The sequence below is a fragment of the Schistocerca gregaria genome, chromosome 5 (assembly GCF_023897955.1).
Source record: "Schistocerca gregaria isolate iqSchGreg1 chromosome 5, iqSchGreg1.2, whole genome shotgun sequence".
NCBI classification, from domain to species: domain Eukaryota; kingdom Metazoa; phylum Arthropoda; class Insecta; order Orthoptera; family Acrididae; genus Schistocerca; species Schistocerca gregaria.
Window position 1 is genome coordinate 672101643 of NC_064924.1, and position 23718 is coordinate 672125360.

Consider the following 23718-nt stretch of genomic DNA (forward strand, 5'->3'; position numbering starts at 1 on the left):
GCCACAGTGACCCCGTTCCAGAAATCCAGCAGGATCTCCAGTATCTCCTCAAATCCATAGGCCCATCACAGAACCTCTCCCCAGAGTCTACCTCTCTGCTCGCCCCTAACAGTCCCCATACTCATACCTTCAACATGGTTCCTAAAATCCATAAACCCAACCACCCAGAACACCCCATTGTAGCCGGTTACTGTGCCCCGTCTGAGAGAATCTCTGTTCTCGTAGACCAACACCTCCAACCTATCACCCGAAACCTACCCTCCTATGTAAAAGATACCAACCATTTCCTCCACTGACTCTCCACAGTTCCTGTTCCTTTGCAACACAGTGCCCTGCTTGTTACTGTTGATGCCACCTCCCTTTACACTAACATCTCTAATGACCATGGCCTTACTGATGTTGAACACTACCTTTCCCAATGCCCGACAGATTCCAAACCAACTACCTCCTTCCTAGTCGCCATGACCAACTATATCCTCACCCACAATTACTTCTCCTTTGAAGGCATTACCTACAAACAAATCTGCGAGTGGCTATGAGCACTTACGTGGCACCATCCTATGCCAACCTATTCATGGGCCATCTAGAGGAATCTTTCCCAAATACCCAGAATCCTAACCCCTCACCTGGTTCAGATTAATTGACGACATTTTTGCGATCTGGATCAAGGGTGAGGACACCCTATCCACATTCCTCCAAAACCTCAACAACAACTACTCCTCCTATTCCTTCACCTAGTCCTACTCAACTCGACAAGCTACCTTCCGAGGTGTTGACCTTCACCTCAAAGGTGGCTCCATCAATACCTCTGTCCATATCAAACCTACTAACCACCAACAATACCTCCACTTTGACAGCTGCCACCCATTCCATACCAAGAAGTCCCTTCCATACAGCCTAGCTACCCACAGTTGTCGCATCTGCAGTCACAAATGGTCCCTCTCGAAATATACTGAGGGAGGGTGTCACTGAAGTCTTCACATTATTCTCCTAGCCTTGTACAAAAATAAATCTCCTGTGCTTTATCTTTCCAGTCTCCCACCACCTTACAAAGTCTGATCATCTGTTTATGGAGGAGCATTCCCCTCATAACTCAGTGCCACCCAGGACTGGAGCAGTTGAATTACATTCTCTTCCAGGGTTTCAACTACCTCTCGCCATGCCCTGAAATGAGAAATGTCCTGTGCACTATCCTTCCCACCCCTCCCACAGTGGTATTCCGCCATCCACCGAACCTACACAATCCCTGCTCCCAAACTCTCACCTCAAGGCTCATACCCCCATACTCGACCTAGATGCAAGATCTGTCCTACACATTCTCCCACCACCAACTACTCAGTCCAGTCACAAATATCACGTATCCCATCAAAGGCAGGACTACCTGTGAAACCAATTATGTGATCTAAAAGCTAAGCTGCAACCACTGTGCTGCATTTTTTGTGGTTATGACAACCAACAAGCTGTCTGCCCACATGAATGGCCACCAACAAACTGTGGCCAAGAAACAAGTGGACCCCCCTGTTGCTGAGCACGATTCCCAAAATAACATCCTTCATTTCAGTGACTGCTTCACACCCTGTGCCATTTGGAGCCTTCCCACCAACACCAGCTTTTCTGAATTGTGCAGGTGGGAACTTTCCCTGCAATATATCCTACTTACCTCAGCCTTCAATTAGTCATTGTGCTCTCCCATCCTTCCCCTTATCTGTTCCCTTTCCAGCACTACACAGCCCTCATTTCTCCATCTCGTGCAGTCTTTTAATTCTCCCCTTTTCCACTATCTCCTCCCCCCCCCCCCCCCCCCCCCACCTCTCCACTCCCTCTGTGTAAGCTCATGACAGCACTTAGCCACCCTACCCTCTTTCCACTGCATCCTTCTGCACTCACCAACAGCGTGTCACTGTCCGCCACACCTACTCTACTATCCCTTCCCCTTTCCCACCCCACTCTCCTCCTTACCCCCACCCAGTCACCACTCCCATCACTGCTGCTCGCAGTGTGGTGTCAGTTGCTTGAGACTGCTGTCGTGTGTGTGAGTTGCGTTTGTGTGAGTGCTTATGTGTGCGTTTGCCATCTAATTCTGACGAAGGCCTTCTGGCCGAAAGTTATATTTGTGACAGGCTTTTTGTTGTGCCTATCTGTGACTCATCCCTGCTATATGGTGAGTGGCAACTTCCCTTTCTACAATATTGTTACATTTCATCCTGGATTTTACATTGTTTGAAAACATAAATTTACATCACTGTACACATTAGTGGCACCTGCAGGTGACTTCTGCACTCCCTCCAATCTGCTCAGGGTACTGGTTCCAGCTCTGTAGACATGTAACTAAGCTATATGCATATCTTCATGCCCTCCCCAGTTATCTTCATGCCCTCCCCAGTCTGCCTGAAAAACTAAGTCAGCATCCTCCCATGCTGAGTGAGATGTTGAGCTCAGGAGGACGAGACATTACTATTGTGCACCATAGATTCTGACTCGTGATTTTCTTGTAAAAGCATTACATTGTGACCATATATTGCAAGGTAACAGGGTGTTCCAGTTGCCTCCTTTTATTATTAACTGTTACTCTGAGTCCTATAAGTAATCTTTAATTGGATAGTGTGCATTACATAGGAAGGGTGTCTTAGCTGTCTTTTTGAACAGATATATTTTAGTAATCTTTTTCATGTCCTTAGGCAGTTTGTTATACAATTTTATTCCGTGATGTAAAATGCTTATTTGAGTTTTCTGTTTTTTTTTTTTTTCTTGTATAGAATTGTAATGTTTGTACCTGATTTGCACAACAGATTGGTAGATGTACTCACATGATGCAGTAAGTATATCGAATTTTTTAAAACTGTTCTGTATGTTGACCCCTACTTCTTTTTGCCTACTTCCAAACACTGAGTCAGCTCATTTGTGATTTAAATCTGAATTAAAAGGGTGAATGAATTGTGGATGATGAATAGATGACCATAGTAACACTCTCCAGCTTATAAAAATATCATTGTCATGCAGCTCTTAGGAAGATCTAAGTAACTGCCTAGTCCATCAATCTGCCCACTTTATGTACTGTGCAGCTATTGGCTACTCCATTCTCACTCACTCATTTATTATGTACCATGGGTTCCAAAGAGGCATCTATATTTTGACATGAAATCCAGTCAATGCTAACAGGTGACGTTATTCACATACACTAATAACTGCCCAAACAGCTGCCCTAACCTAGATTGGTAACTCACAGTAGTGTTTTTTTTTGCTCATTTCTTTACTGAAAGAACTTGCATCCTTTCACTGTGAGAAACGTATTTTCTTTAATTGTAGGCTCATGAAGTGGAACTAGTGCTTTGTAATGATCTCAATGTGAATAGAGCATCAAACGATACCTTTTCTTTTGAGTCTACAAACATGTTTTAATCAGTAGATAATTAAATCTGTTGTTCGGTAATGTTTGTGTCATTACAGTTTAGAAGAGAGTCTAAATTTTATTAGACACACACTTAGAGAAAAACAAACAAATTACATTTTTAAAACTTCATGACAAATGTGTGGGAGACAAGGACTTGAACCTGGAACCTTTGTGGACCAATTGAAGTTAGCGCCCCCTGGTGCAACTTGTCCGTGATGAGCCAGATGCTGCCCCAGAAGATGAACAGCTATGCTGCTGTTTCTGGGTGCAATGTTTTGTTGTATATAGCTGCCACACTCACTGACACAAACCCCACTGCTGTCACTCTGCAACCCAAGCCAGCAGCTGGACTGTGTCTTATTGAGAACCATAATAGTGACTCAGAGGAAGATATAGTGATGAAAGGGATGGTTGTACTCTAGGCCCTGCTCAAGGCATGCCCAATGCTGCAATGATTACATCTGCCACTCATTCTGGCATCACAGTTCCTGTTGAAACAAATAGTGCCACTCAGGTTGTAAAATGTAAGTAATGAGATCCTGTCATTTTTGCACTCACTGTCACGTGGTTATATATACTGCATTGACAAAATACAGCCTGAAAAGCAATGTAACTAAAACACAAAAGGCAAAGGGAAGGGAGACACACTAGATCTGATACCCAATAAGAAAAAAAATCAAGTGGCACATTCAGGGGCAGAGAACAAAGCTAAAAAACTAATGCCAGCTATATTGAAAATGGCTGCATCCATTAAGGGAGTTGCAACCACTTCAGAACCTACACCTGATGTCACTGCTGGTGCTACAGCTATGGAACCACCTGCAACATCTGAAACATTGTGCTTGCAGTCCAGTCAATAACGGAAAATTCAAGGAAAAAATTGTTTAGTAACAAATTTTTGTACAGTGGTGGGAGAGGATGTCAAACAACACCAGTGAGGTGTGAACATGGGGTTTGGGGGAGGGGTACTGAAAGTCACTTTTTTATGCTTTTCTTGAATAACTAAAAATTGTACTTTTAGCAGTAGTGTTTCCCAGTACAAAATTAAATGGCATTAGATTTCCAATAAAAAGGATCATATTAATTTTTTCTGAGCCCTGCATGCAGCAGAGCTGTATTGCTGGATAAATGGTGTTCTGGGGGTGTAACAAGGTGAGTGGGATGGGGGTGGAGGGTAGAAGTATGAGGGGAGGTTCATTGCTGTAATGTGGTCATGTACTTCTCTCTGAAGAGTGAGAAGGTGATTCTCTAATCTGTCTGCCCCACTGTGCCACAACTAACAATTACAGGGTGTTTGACAAAGTTATACCAGCCCTTTGTAGCATTCCTTATGAATCACTGGTCACACAGTTTACAGACTGGCCCATGTCATGTTTATGTTCCATAAAGTGAATGAACACTACATGGAATACAGATTTGAGTTACTAATAATACTAATGCAAGAACTACATATGAACAGAACCTTAATGGATCTCTACACACTGTTTTACACTGCTAGAACGGAAATTGATTCTTGTCGTCCCATAATGCATGTAGTGTTCTTCCAGGAAAGACACCCTCCTCCATGATGGCACAGAAACTCATCATAGAGTGGTGGTAGCGTTCTTGTTTCAAGTTTTCTCAATTCCTTTCTAACAGTATCAAGTACCATATCAGGTGGCCTGCAATTGTGGCTCCTGATGGAAAGTAGTGAGCTACTTTTTCAGAACTTCCAATAAACATCTACCACAAGCAATAGATGTTCACATTGGACAAAACTCGTTTTTTGTAGATGTCATATTCAGAAAAAAAAATCAGTTTTGTGTGCGAGATTTAACAGGCAAATAGTAAGTCTTAATAAAATGAGTGTACTGCATAGATTCGTATCATTTAAAAGTCATGAATACATATGAGGGGCATTCAATAAGTAATGCAGTTTTTTTTCCTGATTTTATTCAGTACTTCAATACACAATATTATTTCCCACACTTTTGGCTGCAAAACCCGATTTTGCAACATATTTTCTGTTCAATGTGAAGCCCTTAGGACACCTTACTGGGAGGACCTTTACGCCTGCACGGTACCACCCTACTGCTCAGTGTCGGAGCCAACATCTTGCTGCATCAATAATCTCCCCATCGTCCACATACTATTTCTCACAGAGGGCATCCTTCATTGAGCCAAACAGATGGAAGTCCAAAGGTGTGAGATCCTGGCTTCATGATGAATGAAGAAGAACAGTGCAATGAAATTCTGTGACTTCCTCTCGAGTGTGCAAACTTGTGTGAGGCCTTGTGTTGTCACGGAGAAGGAAAAGTTTGATTGCATTTTAGTAGAGATGAACGTGCTGAAGTTGCTTCTTCTGAGGGTAGCACAGTATACTTCAGAGTTGGTTGTTGCATCATAAGGGAGGACATCAAACAGAATAATGCCTTCAGTGTTCCAGTAGACTGTCACCGTGACTTTACCAGCTGATGGTGTGACTTGAGGTGGTGTGGCACCATTCCGTACACTACCGTTTTGTTTTCAGTTTGAAGTGATGAACCCATTTCGTCATCTGTGATGACACTGACAAAAAACTGTCATGATCAGCCTCATAATAAGTAAGCAATTCTGCACAGATGTCCTTTGTCGCTCTTTACGATCTTCTGTTAGGCGGCAAGGAATCCAGGGAGCACACACCTTTGAGTACCCCAACTGATGGATGAGTGTGTCAGCACTACCAACAGAGGTGTCCAGTTGAGCAGCGATCACCTCGAATGAGAGTTGCCACACATTCCAACATTGAAGGAATCACAGCTGTGTGTGGCCGGCCAGCACGAGGAAGATCAGACAGGTTTGCTCGACCTTGTTGCGATGACAACGGACACCTCATCCAACAACTCACCATGTTTTTGTTGTCTTCCAGGTCTCCTTAGACATTCGGCAAATGCCTATGAATATCTGCGATGCTCTGTTTTTCTGCCACAAGAAACTCAGTGACAGCTCTCTGTTTGGAATGCACCTCCATTACAGGACGGCATTTTGTAGGCTATGTATAGTGCAGCCACGTATCAGAACTTCGTGAAAGTGATGGGGTTGAAGCGGCAATATTTCATTACATCCCAAACAAATTCCACCTTTTTTCAACTGAAATTGACTAAGAAAAAAATTGTGTTGCATCACTCGTTGACTGCCCCTCATATATAACTCAATTTTGCAAATTGTGCTGTAGTCGCTTGGTGGTGAATTAATGGACGACCAGAAAGTTACTGCACTTCACTCACTGTTAACTGTGTTATGGGTAGACTGTAAGAACCACTTCCGTTCAGGAATTTCTGGCACTTGTAGAGTGGGCTGCACTGAGTGGAGCCATTTACCACACATCCACAGTGTGTCTCCTATGAGGGATGTGAATATGTCTTGTGGGATGGGGCTGATTATGTTCAAGTCTAGAACAGTAATCTGTGGTAATGTGTTGCTTCACTTGTGTTGAAATATCTTACGTTCTATAGTACCCTGGTGATCTACTTCTTTTGCAGAAGGAAACAATTTAAGCCTCTGGACCACTCCAGATGTTCAGAGAGCTAATGCTGATGTAATGAATTATATACCCCTCCGGCTGTGGGAAGTATTCCAGCCAGTGATAGTGAAGACAGTGAAATCGTCTTTGTTGAATACATATTGACAGCATGTTACACTTGGGGCAGGCTATTCAGTATAGTAGGCAGTTAAAAGCTACAGCTGTTTTATCTTTTTACATAATATCTGATTTAACAACTGCAAATAAGTACTCATTCAGTAAACTGAAAATAATTATGCTGTTGAAATATGAGCTCAGTGAAGTTATTTTGTCTACTTACAAAAGAGAACTGGACAGTAAATGCTTGGAGAGGGTTGGTTGGGTTGTTTGGGGGAAGAGACCAAACTGAGAGGTCATCGGTCTCATCGGATTAGGGGAGGACGGGGAAGGAAGCCGGCCGTGCCCTTACAGAGGAACCCTCCCGGCATTTGCCTGGAGCGATTTAGGGAAATGACGGGAAACCTAAATCAGGATGGCCGGACGCGGGAATGAACCGTCGTCCTCCCGAATGCAAGTCCAGGTGCTAAATTGCTTGGAAGATATAGTCTGTAAACTGAAAACTGAGCAACGTTCATGGTAGGGGAAGTTGCCTTTCCCAGAGAAATGCTACAGCTACCATAAAGTATGCCTAAGAATCACCACCCTTTCATTCGCACCCCACTGGTGGGGATTTTTGGTGTTGTTAATGGCACTACCTCCTACCACTGTACAAAATTGGTAACTAAACAATTTTCCCCAATTCAGCCTTTTTTGGTCTTAGTTGTTTGGGCTGTTATGATTGGAAGTCGAACTGGTAATGCCACCTCATGCTGCAGCACAGCTACAATCCCCTGATGCATCACTATGATAAATATTAATCGAATCACTTGTGGCGATAAGATCCATGCTTTTGCAGACACTCTGTTAGTAATTTTGGTAGATAGTGCTCTTTCTCAGAAAGTTACCACTGCTGATGTTGTTGCTGCAGGTTATACAACAATTTTTAACGTGATTAGTGAAGATTCTAATGGCACCACAGTCCTGATGTGTGATGGCATTCCCTTTGCTAATGTCCAGCGTCTTCTTGGCGGTTGAAGTATCTGGTACAATCAGTGGAATACAGGTAATAAACCTCTATGCACCCAAAGGGTCAATCAAATGATATAAGCATTTTCCTTTTTATTTATTTATTTTCAAAGACCTAGTCAGTCTTATAGGCACGAAAAATGGTCTGCTACTCACTGCTGGGAACATTAGCTGCATCCTCCATTGTAAGGAACAGATGCCAAACTTCAATAAGTATCACAGACTGGAAAATATGGTCACTGGTCTTCAATTTGCTGACCCTTGGGAAGAGACACAGGTCCCGTGTTGTATTTGCAGATCTTTCACACTGTGCAGCAAGCAGACTGAATAGGATATACATGTCTTCTGCTCTGTAACCACATGTCACAAATGATGATATAGTACCAGTCAGTTTTTATGACCAATATGCCAACACGAGTTTTGTAAATCTTCAGTGTCAACAGGTCTCTTATCATTTGGGCTACTTTAAGATGGTTACTAGCTTCTTGCAGGTCCACAAGCTTAAAATTGAAGTAATACTCAAATGGGAGCATATTCTTTTATGTAGGCATCCCCATCCCAACACTCTGATGTGGTTGATTAACTACATCTACATCGACATGGTTACTCTGCAATTTACACTTAAGTGCCTGGCAGTGGCTTCAGTCTATAGGGAAACAGTATACCACACGTAAATGCTTCTGGAGAAGATCGAGTATAAACTTTTACTATCAATGCATCAGGGACCTGTACCAAATAACTACTGTCCTAGACACTGCGACATATGCCAAGCCGAAGTATTTTGAAGCTAAAATCACTGACAGGGCATAAGCAGTTCTTTGGAGTCTTTGTTCACGCTCGGCCAAATGACTTCGCGACCAAAGAAAGGTTATAACTGTTTGATGTTTTGTTCCTTGCACGCCTAAGAAATGCTCATATAATCCTGGAAGCTGTTAATGACTCTGGACAGTGAGTAGATACCCAGAGGGGGTTTATGGACTGTGCCCATGCTTGCCACACAGCACACAGAACCATCCACGCACACCTGCAAGACGCAGTTACAGTCCCTCTGGAAGCCCCATTCACAGTCTATGAAATTGAGGAAGCAACTGCCCGTGCAACTAAGGGAGAGTTACCCTCTGCACAGAAATTTACTGATACTATTGGAACATCCTCCAAGACTTCCTTCAACCTGTAGTTAATGATGTGTGGAGACGTGCAATGCTACTCAACCCATTGAAAGAAGTGAACTAGTTCTTCTCTGGAAAAAAGGTTGGAGCATACACGTGTACAACCTCCGTCCTGTCACACCGCTTAATGCAGAATTAAAAATCATTACACATGCGGCCAAGATTCGTACGGAATCACTCTTGGTGAAGACTTCAGGCAGCTATTAACTTTGTGCCTCCCCTTGTAGAAATATCATTTCTGCAGCTGCGGACTGCAGGGCCTGATATGCCCCAAAGAAGTGCACAGAACTGAAAAAGCAATTGTGTTTTTAGGCTTTTCAAATTTGTTGGACCATGTGAGCCATGAGCTTTTAACAGAAGTGATGAAGAGGCTCTATCTTGACTGTCCTCCACGGCATATTATCAGATGCTTCCTCCCGGATTTTAATGAATGGTCACCTCACGAAACCACTCCACATTGGTTATTCTGTCCACCAAGGATGGCTGCTGTCAGCAGTCCCGTATGCCACAGCCACTGAACCACTGCTGCAGCTCACTGACACCAGACTTAGGATTAGTATTTCAGAACACGGGGATCTGCTATACAGAAAACGAAGATGACATATCCGCCTTCACAACAAGGCCTGGCCTCCCTGGAAGATGTAATTAAAATCTAACTGAAGGCGTCCGAGGCTCAGATTAACAGCAGAAATCGATCGTACTTTCCCTTAGGGAAGGGAGCTTCAGTGAAGCACCTGAAGTGATGTGGGCCGAGTAACCAGACCTCACACAGTTCTCTCAGCATCTACTGGCCACCTGGTACCTGGCCACATGATAACTAAGAATTGTGGGCGAACATCCTTAAATGCATCAGGGCCACACTAAATCAGCAGTCTGAGAGACACGTGAACCTCCTGGAAAAGGTGTGAACAATTCATGTATCCGTCACATGGAAAATGTACTACAAGGCTCAAATACTGTGTCTCCCTGAAGTTCTTCTAGCGAATATTCAGTGGGCATTCAGCTGGGTTCCTCTCCGTGATAACATCTTCAATTTAGAATTCACAGCACTCACTCTTCTCCCTTATTGGAATGCCTCGGATAATAAGCCTTGCAGACCCATGCGCAATCGCTCATCAATTACACGACAGAAGAAATACAGCATCAGGGCACATTCCTTCTTCGCAATCTTTTAACCAGCACAATACCGACGTGCCTAGTGCCACACCAGTACACTTCGTGACGACGTCCCCTGAATACCAGCACATCCTGAATTATTCTCCAATTTAGTTATGCACGAGCCAGTGTACCAAACACCTCAACTAAACGGTATACAAGATCACGACAAAGACTGCACCCGGAAGCGCCAATGAAGAAAGGGAACCAGACGTGAACTGGACGGTACTATGGCAAAATATTCACCAAATATTCCTGCTCTCACGGATTCACTTGCGAACGAAAAATTTCTTAACCACCGACTAGCCATCACTAATTGGACAAACGTATGCTGTCTGAACGTTTGGGAAGCGATGCGGGCTTACAGAGCACGATACCCAATTACTAAGCAAAGGCCGAGCGCTTCTAGGCACTACGGTCTACCGCTACGGTCACAGGTTCGAATCCTACCTTGGCCATGGATGTGTGTGATGTCCTTAGGTTAGTTAGGGGACTGATGACCTCAGAAGTTCAGTCCCATAGTGTTGAGAGCCATTTGAACCATTTTTTACAAAGCAAAATGTCACTCTATAGATGATCGGACATATACGGCCACCAGCATTATTGAGAACCAAGATGCTACATATTCGGAACTACTGTCCCACATTGAAGAAAATGATTTTAATTGCGCACAGTGACAACCACAGGCAAACATTTGCCAACGAGTTGCATATCATGATCACGTAATCCCCGCAAGTGATGTCCATCAGTGCTGGCCATGGCTTCCCGAGTGCATGGTGTGCGGGCCGCATCCGTGCCAAGGCGCATCCTGTATCGCCTTACCTCGGTCCTTCTCGTAAGTACCCGGAACTGCACGATGCTGCATTTAGTATTGCGCTGCAGTAGTTTTCGGCCGACACAAATCTCTCCTATATTTGTCCGTGGTATGAAGGACGTTCAGAGGTCCAATGGGTGTTTGCACAAAAATATGTATATAGCGTTCTATCGTCACAAGCATTTAAAACTGAATGGGAATGACAGAAGAGAGGGATGAGTATCCTCAAATTATCGGGTCGCACAAGTGACGAGTATTCCATCTTCGCTAGTAAACTACATTGCAATATGATGCAGAAAGAATTTGGATACACTACTGCCCATTAAAATTGCTACACCAAGAAGAAATGAAGATAGTAAACGGGTATTCATTGTACAAATTTATTATACTAGAACTGACATGTGATTACAATTTCACGCAATTTGGGTGCATAGATCCTGAGAAATCAGTACCCAGAACAACCACCTGTGGCCGTAATAACGGCCTTCATAAGCCTGGGCATTGAGTCAAACAGAGCTTGGATGGCGTGTACAGGTACAGCTGCCACTGCAGCTTCAACACGATACCACAGTTCATCAAGAGTAGTCACAGGCGTATTGTGAAGAGCCAGTTGCTCGGCCACCATTGACCAGAAGTTTTCAATTGGTGAGAGATCTGGAGAATGTGTTTTTCAGGGCAGCAGTCGAACATTTTCTGTATCCTGAAAAGCCCGTACAGGACCTGCAACATGCGGTGCATTATCCTGCTGAAATGTAGGGTTTCGCAGGGATCGGATGAAGGGTAGAGGCCGGCCGGGGTGGCCGAGCGGTTCTAGGCGCTACAGTATGGAACCGCGTGACCGCTATGGGCGTGTGTGATGTCCTTAGGTTAGTTAGGTTGAAGTAGTTCTAAGTTCTAGGGGACTGATGACCTCAGAAGTTAAGTCCCATAGTGCTCAGAGCCATTTGAACCATTTGAAGGGTAGAGCCACGGGTCGTAACACATCTGAAATGTAACGTCCACTGTTCAAAGTGCCGTCAATGCGAACAAGAGCTGACCGAGACGTGTAACCAATGGCACCCCATACCATCACGCCGGGTGATACGCCAGTATGGCGATGACGAATACACGCTTCCAATGTGCGCTCACCGCGATGTCGCCAAACACGGATGCGGCCATCATGATGGATTCATCTGAAAAAATGACGTTTTGTCATTCGTGCATCCAGGTTTGTCGTTGAGTACACCATCGCAGGCGCTCCTGTCTGTGATGCAGCGTCAAGGGTAACCGCAGCCATGGTCTCCGAGCTGATAGTCCATGCTGCTGCAAACGTCATCGAACTGTTTGTGCAGATGGTTGTTGTCTTGCAATCGTCCCCATCTGTTGACTCAGGGATCGAGAAGTGGCTGCACGATCCGTTGCAGCCATGCGGATAAGATGCCTGTCATCTCGACTGCTAGTGATACGAGGCCGTTGGGATCCAGCACGGCGTTCCGTGCTACCCCCCTGAACCCACCGATTCCATATTCTGCTAACAGTCATTGGATCTCGACCAACGCGAGCAGCATTGTCGCAATACGATAAACCGCAATCGCGATAGACTACGACCCGACCTTTATCGTAGTCGGAAACGTGATGGCACGCATTTCTCCTCCTTACACGAGGCATCACAACAACGATTCACCAGACAACGCCGGTCAACTGCTGTTTGTGTATGAGAAATCGGTTCGAAACTTCCTCATGTCAGCACGCTGTAGGTGTCGCCACCGGCGCCAACCTTGTGTAACTGCTCTGAAAAGCTAATCATTTGCATATCACAGCATCTTCTTCCTGTCTGTAGCACGTCATCTTCGTGATGTAGCAATTTTAATGGCCAGTAGTGCATTTAGGTGACAATGAAATTACTACGATCGACAGACGGGATTCATTGTTCAGTACATCAAGGAGCACTCTGCACTAAATTTCCAGGCATGGAGCACGTGACGAAACTGGTGGTCCGATAGCAAAACGTCAGTTTTTGCACGCGTTACCCACTGTCAGTTGCAACAGTTTTCAATGGAATTAAACGAAGAGTATGGAAACGATATATATTACTATAAAGTACTATGGTTAACTAAGGGAGAATGTCTGGAACAATTTTTCGATTTGAAACTCGCTATTATGGAATTTATGAAGGACAAAGTAGTGCAAGAGCGAAAATTAGAACATCTCGCATTTTAAGTGGACTTGACTGCCCACATTGATTGTAAGGAGTGAATCAATTCCTTTTTGATTTGAAGGAGATGCATTTAAAAAGGGACTCGTGTTGTAGAATGAACACATTCGGACACATACAGTCTAGTTCCCCGTCATTAAAGAAAATGTGAGGTTTAAAGAACTGATTCTGACTTTGAAAGAGATACTACCCAAGCAACCTTTTGAGGCCACAGCCAATCTTACATCTGTTTCTAAGCTATCTTCGAGACTGTTTGCTGTTGGAGCATAATGCGCCAATGTGAATGGGCTGATGTAACTGATTGATCCGCAGGGTAATTTCCGTACAGACAAATCCCTTTGATGTTAAAACTGTCCAGGACGTCTACATTCCTTTTCTCAGGCTGCGTTTCCACGTCTGCGTAAGTAAGTTGCAAAAGTGTCGCAATATTGTGACAAACGCATTTGTGTGAAAACCGTTTTTTTCCGATTATGGTACTAAACTCACGATTAGGTGGCAACTTAAGTGCGTAAATCTGTGAAACTGTCTGTGTCCGTCTGTAGGCTGATAAACTGTACCAGATGTACATTATATTATGTCTTCACCATGCCAGAAACAAATAATACTGAAAATTTATTTTGTTTTTAAGCTATGTTGTTAAGTAATGTGAAATATGTGAAAGTGTTTGCAGTGCTAATTTAAATGCGCCCCGTTCGCAGTTTCCCCTTCTTTAGCCCCTCGACCTAAGACAACGTGGCGTCATGGTGGGGGAAATATGCCAGCAGCCATGCTGAGTGGTATGGCATTCGTTCCAGGACACAGCCACCCCTGCCCTAGATCATCGACACAGTGTGAAAGCAAAAATAGCACAAGAGTCTCTTAAATTATTATAGCCATTTCATGTGAGCACTATAGCTATTTGTTGAGAAACAGAACATGGCAAGCATTGTTCTAAAAACAACAAAACCTCTTCAATAGTGAAGTTTTGTGTTCTGGTGCTTCTGTGTCTGCTGTTATAAACAGCAGGTGACATATTTTATTTGGTCAGAGGAAGCACTCCATTTTTAATCTCAAGAACTTCTAAATTTCCTCAAAAAAGAAGATTAAGTTTTCTTCATTTGGAAGATGAACCGTGTATAATTTCAAGGTAGTCAACTACAGAAGACTGCTTTTATTTGGTTAGAAGAAACACTTTATTTTGTTGTAGATACACTTCTTTTTTTTGTATTCTCCAGAAAAGACTTCGTTTTCGTTTCAAGTGCTAAGACATGCATTGTATTAAGCTCAGGGGAAAAAAGGCTCAGTCAGCACACCACTTGTCCCTGAAAGAAAATGGTCCTGGGTTTTAATCCACTATGAAGTTTCAAATCGGCTGCAGAGTGAGAATTCATTCTGCAACAACATGTTTTTCTGCTAACATTTGTTTATTTCGAACGTGTTTTTGTTGTAGTGAGCCCTCGTCATGAAACAGACTGCCTAGCCTTCATAAGAGGTTCGAGTGTTTAGGAAATGAAACATTAGACACACAGATGCTATCGACACACACATACGGAATCTTTGGTCATGACAATGGGTGAGAAATGTCAAATCGAGCACAGTTCACTCTAGTTATCCACCAAGAATTTTAATTTGCAGTGTGAAATCGTAATTTACTATCTGTATAGCATCAAACACAGCACATACGCCGATCACCTCTTGTGACTTTCCGGGTCAAAGATAAGTTGATTGGTATTATTATTTTATGTCCGCATACGGTCTAGGAGCTACTAATTGAAGGAAATGCTGCTCATATAAACGGACTTGGGAAGATTCATTAAGGTGGGAAGAAACTGTATACTTTCCACAGACGTTGCAATACTTGATTTTGGTTTGACATTTCTTAGTCCGCAGCTCGTGGTCGTGCGGTAGCGTTCTCGCTTCCCGCGCCCGGGTTCGATTCCCGGTGGGGTCAGGGATTTTCTCTGCCTCGTGATGACTGGGTGTTGTGTGATGTCCTTAGGTTAGTTAGGTTTACGTAGTTCTAAGTTCTAGGGGACTGATGATCATAGTTGTTAAGTCCCATAGTGCTCAGAGCCATTTGAAGCATTTCTTACTTTCGTTTTTTTAAATGACTATATCGCGTCTGTTTATTTAATGAGATTGCTGAGGACAGTGTAAAGAAATAGTTGAATGTTAAACAGAGACTGTTACCACTGTATGTTTCGTCCATTGACAGACTTCTTGGTTTTCTCTGAATGCGATCGGACTGCTTCTGTGGGGGGCTGACAAATGGTGTCAGAGTTTCGACTTTTAAATCTTGTCTCGCGGGTTAAAGCGTGATTGGTGACCCCTATCAAAAAAGCCATTCCAATGCAGAGAGTTGAGCCACGTCCGCCGATCAGCAGGTCCTAGAGAAACACTAATGCAGTTAAGTCGAAAAGAGGGATCACATGTGTCGCAAATACAAGCTATCCGTGTCCAAAGTTAATGTACAGGGCGAATTACTTGCACCACAAATATTGTGGAAATGGAAAGTGCTATTGATGTGCGGTTTTCACATAATGAGTTGGTAGACAGGGACTCATATTATCAGCCAATAAACTGTAAGAATACTTTTAAAGTGCATTTTTGGTCAAATATGCACTTTTTTAAATTTAACAATGCCTGTTGAAATTGACGTGACGCAAAGTAAAAGTAGAGTAAATTAGGTTGACACTGGTATTTGTTGAGGAGTCTAGTGCAAGTCGTTTACGAGATATCGTATTTTGAAAAGTTTCCACACTGACACTTGTTTGTGGCATTCGGTCTGCGGAGTCGCTAGGTACGATGTTGTTATGTTTGCTTACAATGTGCTTGCATGTTCTCTGAGTGCACTGCGATTTGCTAATGTTTGTGTGACAGCTCCGTGCAGTAGGTCGCGAGTGGACGGTGGGATGTACAAATGCAGAAAAAGCCGACATGCTCATGGTTTATGGAGAGTGTAGGAAGAATGCAGTTCTGTCTTTTACGGCTTACGCGGCAAGATATCCCAATAGACGTCAACCATCACGGCAGTCATTTATCAACCTCTTCAATCAGTTACGTGTAAAACGTAGACGACGAAACAGAAGGAAATACCAGACGACATGGCGAAATTAATGTACTTGCTGCTGTTGCAGATGATGTGTAAATTAGCTTCCGCGCAATAGCACGAGGAAGTGGCACGAGTCAGGAAAGTGTCCAATGCTTTCTCCATCGACATAGGTTCCATCCCTATCACGTCTCTCTCCATCAAGAGCTGCATGGAAACGATTATGAGAATCATCATGTCAACTTCCATGCATAGTCATTAAGATACTCCAGATGTACCGTATATCTTGTTAAGTGATGAAGCTAGTTTCACCAGTCATGGCCAGCTGCCGGCCGGAGTGGCCGAGCGGTTCTAAGCGCTTCAGTCTGGAACTGGGTGACCACTGCGGACGCAGGTTCGAATCCTGCCTCCGGCATGTGATGTTCTTAGGTTAGTTAGGTTTCAGTAGTCCTAAGTTCTAGGGGACTGATGACCTCCGATGTTAAGTCCCATAGTGCTCAGAGTCATTTGAATCATGGGCAGGTAAACCAACAATGCCCATTGGTTTCGTCAGGTGGGACGTGAGTGTAAACGCATGGTGTGGGATAGTGAACCATCAGCTCATACACCCGTGTTTCAGAGACGGAACACTGAACGCGTCCAAGTATCGCGTCCTCCTAACAGACAATCTTCCACAGATGATAGAAGAGGTTCCTGTGCAGACTAGTACCTGGGGCACCAACATGACGGTTGTTCAGCCCAAAACGCACGAAATACTACAGGATGTCTTCAGCAATTATTTCCAAATCGTTGGACTGGACGCAGGGGATCTGTACTGGTAGGCCCGTTCCCCTGCCTGTAGACTCTTTTTTCTGCAGGGCAAGCTGAAAGATGCTGTCTACGAGGACATGTAAATTGTAGTCGATGATAAGCAAAGACATATTACTGCAGCCTGCTCGGTCATCTCTGCTGAAATGCTCTCACTTGTGCAGCAGTCGTTCCATACGAGACCAGAGGCACGTTTTGCAGTGATAGTTTCTCGATACTGGCCAGCAACCACATAACTAGTGTATGCACTTGTGTTGTAACTCGTGCTAGAATCTTGCAACAAAAATCACCGGAATTCTAAATTACCCTAATTTTAGTTTGCCAATGTCAATAGGTATTGTTCCATTCAAAAAAAAAAAAAAAATGCACAAAAAATACACTTTCTGTGTTCTGGCTGCCGGCCGGAGTGTCCGTGCGGTTCTAGGCGCTACAGTCTGGAGCCTAGCGACCGCTACGGTCGCAGGTTCGAATCCTGCCTCGGGGATGGATGTGTGTGATGTCCTTAGGTTAGTTAGGCTTAATTAGTTGTAAGTTCTAGGCGACTGATGACCTCAGAAGTTAAGTCACATAGTGTTCAGAGCCATTTCAACCATTTGTGTTCTGGCTAAGCCCCTGACTACCAACCCATTCTGTGGCGACCCCACATTTTGTGCATATAAAATTGTTATGCACTCTATTTACACGATTGCTTCTGACGCACCTTGCGGTTGCTATCAATTGTAAACGCCGCATTCGGCTGTGATTGTTTAGCAGTTACTTCATATAATTAGCAGTAATTAACTTTAATTATGAAGCGTTGCTAATAGCGGTCAGCACAAGGTTGTGTACCCTCGTCTTCATTCGACTTTGAAACAACTTTCTGAATCTGATATAAGGTGATCTAAAGTTTAACACGGATCCCAAGCCGAGTTTGAGCTCGGAATTTCTCACATTAGCCAATTATTGGCAGAGTTGAAAGAAGGAATGAGCGACAGAGAATTGAATGGCAGGCCTCTGTATTTGTTTGTACTCACCGAGCAGTTGATGCAGACGCCGCCGCCGCTGTAGCGGCCGCTGTTGTCGAGGCTGCGCCGGGCGAGCGCGACGGCGTGGTCGTAGCGACAGCTGGTGGCGTGCCCGAAGCACTGGCACGGCTCGCAGGGGGCGGCGTCGCGGGGCGTCCCGGCACGCCACGGCAGCTGGTTGTGCAGCGGGCAGCAGCGCTCGCAGCTCGCGCCGCACGTGTTGTGCTCGCACTCGCACTGCGGGTTCTGCCACAAACGTCGAAACACGCCACTCACACTCTCCAAACTGTGCCAGTTTTCAAAGCACCGAGCCTGAAGCAGCACTCGCTGTTGCCATCGTTTTTCGGCGTAGAAGGAACCGTATTACTAACCGACAAACACAGTTCGAGGTTCACGTGATTTTTTATTATTTCAATTAGTTGCTGACCAAATTCGAAACTTTAAAATGCTGTCATCATCTGCTTATTAACCCGTTAACCTACAACCACGTGTGAGACTTGTGGTCTCGTATTCGGGCCAAATGTCATTACAGCGAGTCTGGCGCGTGATACGCCGGTCGAGCTCGGCTTTTGTTATCTCTGTGCGTCACACTCAGTTTCGTTGTTATTCTCGGTCACGTTCACAAGTCGAAATACGTGTTCTCAAGTATTAGGGATGTGTCCCCGCAAACTGTTTCAGAATGTAAATGTTGTGATGAGAACAGTGAGCTTTACTAATGTTACCGGCAGTGACAGCAGTGAGGCCATACGTTCGATACGACAAAAATGCGGGCGATTAGTTATTGAGGATGATATCGCTGACGGAGTCCGGCTACCAGATTCTTGCATTTGGAAATAAATACTAAATAGACCAAAAATCTGGCTACTATACAATGACTCTTGGCATACAAGAGGCAACCTTACGCCAAGTAGGAGAAAATAAAAGAGAAGTGGATATTTTTAATATAATATTTGTTAACATGTTCTGTGAGAATATTGTAACCGAGGATAACCGATATGCAGGACAAATACGGACCAATCGAAACAGACTACGAAGAATCGACAAGAATTAGCTTCCTTTGTATTGCAATGAAATTAAAACGTATTTTACATTATCCGTAATAACGGCACCGGTGAAAATACCAAGAATTCGAATGAATTGGTAGACTTGCTGTGATACAGGCCAGGATATCATAAATTGCGATCCGCCTCCGAAAGTGTTGGCAAAGAGCTATCGTAGTCTGTGTTACACAGTGGACACATTTTATACCTAGAGAATTGGTACTATTCACCAAAAACTATTCCTGACACTGTCGCACAATTATAAAAGAAATATCATTGGCACAATATCTGCGAATAGAAAAAATGCACCAATAGATTCCTGCAAAGTAAAATTACAAGGGAGAATTACAGAATTAGAAGCTGAAATCGAACTTCGCCGTAAAATGGAAAGATAAGTGAGATGTCGATATTATAATGACAAAACAAGATACAGTGAAAATGATTACACAAGGATCCAATCGTACTCCGAAAAGAAGTTGTGTTATTTAGTACAACAAGGGAATTAGAATTGTTCTTCAAGACCAAATACTAGCTTGTTTCCCAATTATGAGAAAATATATGAAAAAATATCGAAATATTTTCTGTTATCTGGTCGATATTGGACTTTTCATTTCGTGCATTTTGTTCAGCAAAATAAATAACGGGAAAAAAGTAGTTACGTTGATTGTAGGATTGAAATAGGCGAATAATTAGTGAAGAATCTACAAAAACCGGATTATAAAGGACAGGACGAGTATCGTACGGAGATTTACCAGAGAGAGAGTGCACGCGAAACATTTGGCCCATTTTCATAAGCATACAGACGCAATGGCGTCAAGGTGAAGGCCATCAAGATTCTGTAAAGTTTGTCCGAAAAATAAAAAAGCGTAGTGAAACAACGTGGGAATGCAAGAGTTGTGAAGTTTCATTTCATGTACTCGTATGTTTAGAGTGAGATCACACCTTTGAATATTACCGATTTGTGTAGTTGCTTTTTGTAAAAGTGCTAATTCTGTGAGTTGTGTTTGTATTCAGGAATTGGTACGGATAAATGGTACGGATATATATTATATTGTATAGATTGATAATAAATATTTTGTAGTATTTCTAACAGAATTATTACACGAGGTTGTAATTGCTTATCTAATACTACACGAAATTAAGACAGTTGGATCTTAAATGTGTATTTACATTCTGCATGTCGTGTGCGACTGGCACAGCAACGGACTGATTTGTCGAACAGTGAAATGGCCCTAAGGCTGGGCTATCGTGTTTACATTTTGGACCCTGGCCGTTGTAATTGAAATCGCAGGTTAAGGGGTTTCGAGGTATGTTCTTATGTTGCCGGCCGCGGTGGTCTAGCGGTTCTAGGCGCTCAGTTCGGAACTGCGCGACTGCTACGGTCGCAGTTTCGAATCCTGCCTCGGGCATGGATGTGTGTGATGTCCTTAGGTTAGTTAGGTTTAAGTAGTTCTAAGTTCTACGGGACTGATGACCTCAGATGTTAAGTCCCATAGTGCTCAGAGCCATTTGAACCATTTTGTTCTTATGTTAACGATTTAACACAGTGAGGCAAGTATTGCAATGAGAAAATATGTATCTTGGAGCAGCGTATCTCATTATGCTCAAATTGCCCCGACTATTTGAGAATTAAAGCACTTAGCGATTCCACAAACCTTTCAAATAATTTCTAAACTTTTTCTCGCTTACATGCTTAATTTTTTAACGCACGGACTCGTATATAAAGTATTCAGACGTTTGAAGCTCTTTTATACACTCCTGGAAATTGAAATAAGAACACCCTGAATTCATTGTCCCAGGAAGGGGAAACTTTATTGACACATTCCTGGGGTCAGATACGTCACATGATCACACTGACAGAACCACAGGCACATAGACACAGGCAACAGAGAATGCACAATGTCAGCACTAGTACAGTGTATATCCATCTTTCGCAGCAATGCAGGCTGCTACTCTCCCATGGAGACGACCGTAGAGATGCTGGATGTAGTCCTGTGGAACGGCTTGCCATGCCATTTCCACCTGGCGCCACAGTTGGACCAGCGTTCGTGCTGGACGTGCAGACCGCGTGAGACGACGCTTCATCCAGTCCCAAACATGCTCAATGGGGGACAGATCCGGAGATCTTGCTGGCCAGGGTAGTTGACTTACACCTTCTAGAGCACGTTGGATGGCACGGGATACATGCGGACGTGCATTGTCCTGTTGGAACAGCAAGTTCCGTTGCCGGTCTAGGAATGGTAGAACGATGTGTTCTATGACGGTTTGGATGTACCGTGCACTATTCAGTGTCCCCTCGACGATCACCAGAGGTGTACGGTCAGTGTAGGAGATCGCTCCCCACACCATGATGCCGGGTGTTGACTCTGTGTGCCTCGGTCGTATGCAGTCCTGATTGTGGCGCTCACCTGCACGGCGCCAAACACGCATACGACCATCATTGACACCAAGGCAGAAGCGACTCTCATCGCTGAAGACGACACGTCTCCATTCGTCCCTCCATTCACGCCTGTCGCGACACCACTGGAGGCGGGCTGCACGATGTTGGGGCGTGAGCGGAAGACGGCCTAACGGTGTGCGGGACCGTAGCCCAGCTTCATGGAGACGGTTGCGAATGGTCCTCGCCGATACTCCAGGAGCTACAGTGTCCCTAATTTGCTGGGAAGTCGCGGTGCGGTCCCCTACGGCACTGCGTAGTATCCTAAGGTCTTGGCGTGCATCCGTGCGTCGCTGTGGTCCGGTCCCAGGTCGACGGGCACGTGCACCTTCCGCCGACCACTGGCGACAACATCGATGTACAGTGGAGACCTCACGCCCCACGTGTTGAGCAATTCGGCGGTACGTCCACCCAGCCTCCCGCATGCCCACTATACGCCCTTGCTCAAAGTCCGTCAACTGTACATACGGTTCACGTCGACGCTGTCGCGGCATGCTACCAGTGTTAAAGACTGCGATGGAGCTCCATATGCCACGGCAAACTGGCTGACACTGACGGCGGTGGTGCACAAATGCTGCGCAGCTAGCGCCATTCGACGGCCAACACCGCGGTTCCTGGTGTGTCCGCTGTGCCGTGCGTGTGATCATTGCTTGTACAGCCCTCTCGCAGTGTCCGGAGCAAGTATGGTGGGTCTGACACACCGGTGTCAATGTGTTCTTTTTTCCATTTCCAGGAGTGTACATCAGAGTTCGGTTCTTTAAGGAATGGGGGGTTCACTGGTATAGATTACCGTCATAATCACTGCAGCTCATTGGCCTGCACTGCTCCACATGTCTCGAATGTCTTCCCTCTCAAAATCTCTTCAATGACCCAAGCAAATAATATCCACATGAACGAGTTCTGGATTGTAAGAAATAATGGGCAAGTGCTCTCGGTAATCGATGGCAAATGTTATGAGAAGAACAAAGGAGAGCCGTCCACCAACCAGACTTAAGTTACGTATTAACACACTGCAGTGAGATTTCGTGCAGCCAAAGGACGTACATCACCACACTCCGGCAACAGTCGCCTGTGTTTAAAGCGACACGTGTGCCAGCAGGACTCTGATTTGCCTCTCATTCGCTACACAAAGCCATCATGTCCGAAGAGATTAGGTAGAGGAAAATCGAACCTGCCACTCGAATTCATTTCATTTGCAGGCATCGTAAAAATGAAGTGATCTTAACATTAGCTAGAAACGCACTGAAATGTCATCTTTCTCTCGGAAGAAACTGTAAGCAGCTGCAATCAGTGCCTCGATAGCAATTTGAGGTCAGTTGCGTTATATTTCTACATATAAACTCAGCAAAACGCTGTAAGTGCGAGATGGAGAGCACTTCAAACTAGTATTAGCAAGTTCTCTCCTATTTCAGTCATTTATAGGAAATGGGGAAAATGGCTGCCTATATGCTTATAACGCATACTAATTTCTATTCTCTTTTTCGCATTGGCCCTAAGCGGAAAATCGTATGGAGGTATGAGAACTGTTCTACTCGCATTCTCGAATATCGTTTATCCAAATTTACCCAACAGGATTTCGCAGAAGTAACGTCGCTTTTCTTACGCAGATTCCCGTTTCGCTTCCATCAGCATCTCTGATAATACATTTTATGAGCAGAGCTTCTCTTTAAGTTCGATGTGTGCTGAAGCGCCTACTTGACTTGGTAAGGACTCCAAACTGTGAAGCAGTCTTACATACATTTAAAAAAGTAAGCACTCGGAAGGCACTGTCACATATGAATGTAACTTTCTCGTGCATACCATCGGCGAGTATGTAAATGATTACAGTTACGGTTCTGCACTATCCCGGATGACCGTCGTCGGTGGTATGGCGGCGACTTGCAGAGACGTGCCATTCTTCAAAAGTTTCGCACAGTCACAGCGGTATTACTCGTAGCGTCATGGAGTGGGCAGCCATCGGGTATGACTTCTGGTGGCACAAAGGGTGATGTGGATGACAGCCAAAGGGGTCACGCTACGAAAAGAAATGGCACCCCAGACCAGCACTCCTGGTTGTCGGGCCACGGGCAGGTT

The 23718-nt window shown here is 44.4% G+C and overlaps 1 protein-coding gene across 1 annotated transcript in view; it reads right to left on the minus strand.

The window, feature by feature from the left end:
* LOC126272090 (laminin subunit alpha-1) overlaps positions 1–23718 on the minus strand; it is a 1228077-nt gene that overhangs the window by 652206 nt on the left and 552153 nt on the right. The window contains exon 5 of the mRNA XM_049974652.1: positions 18178–18414. Coding sequence (XP_049830609.1) covers positions 18178–18414 — 237 coding nt within the window. The remainder of the gene's footprint in view (positions 1–18177; positions 18415–23718) is intronic.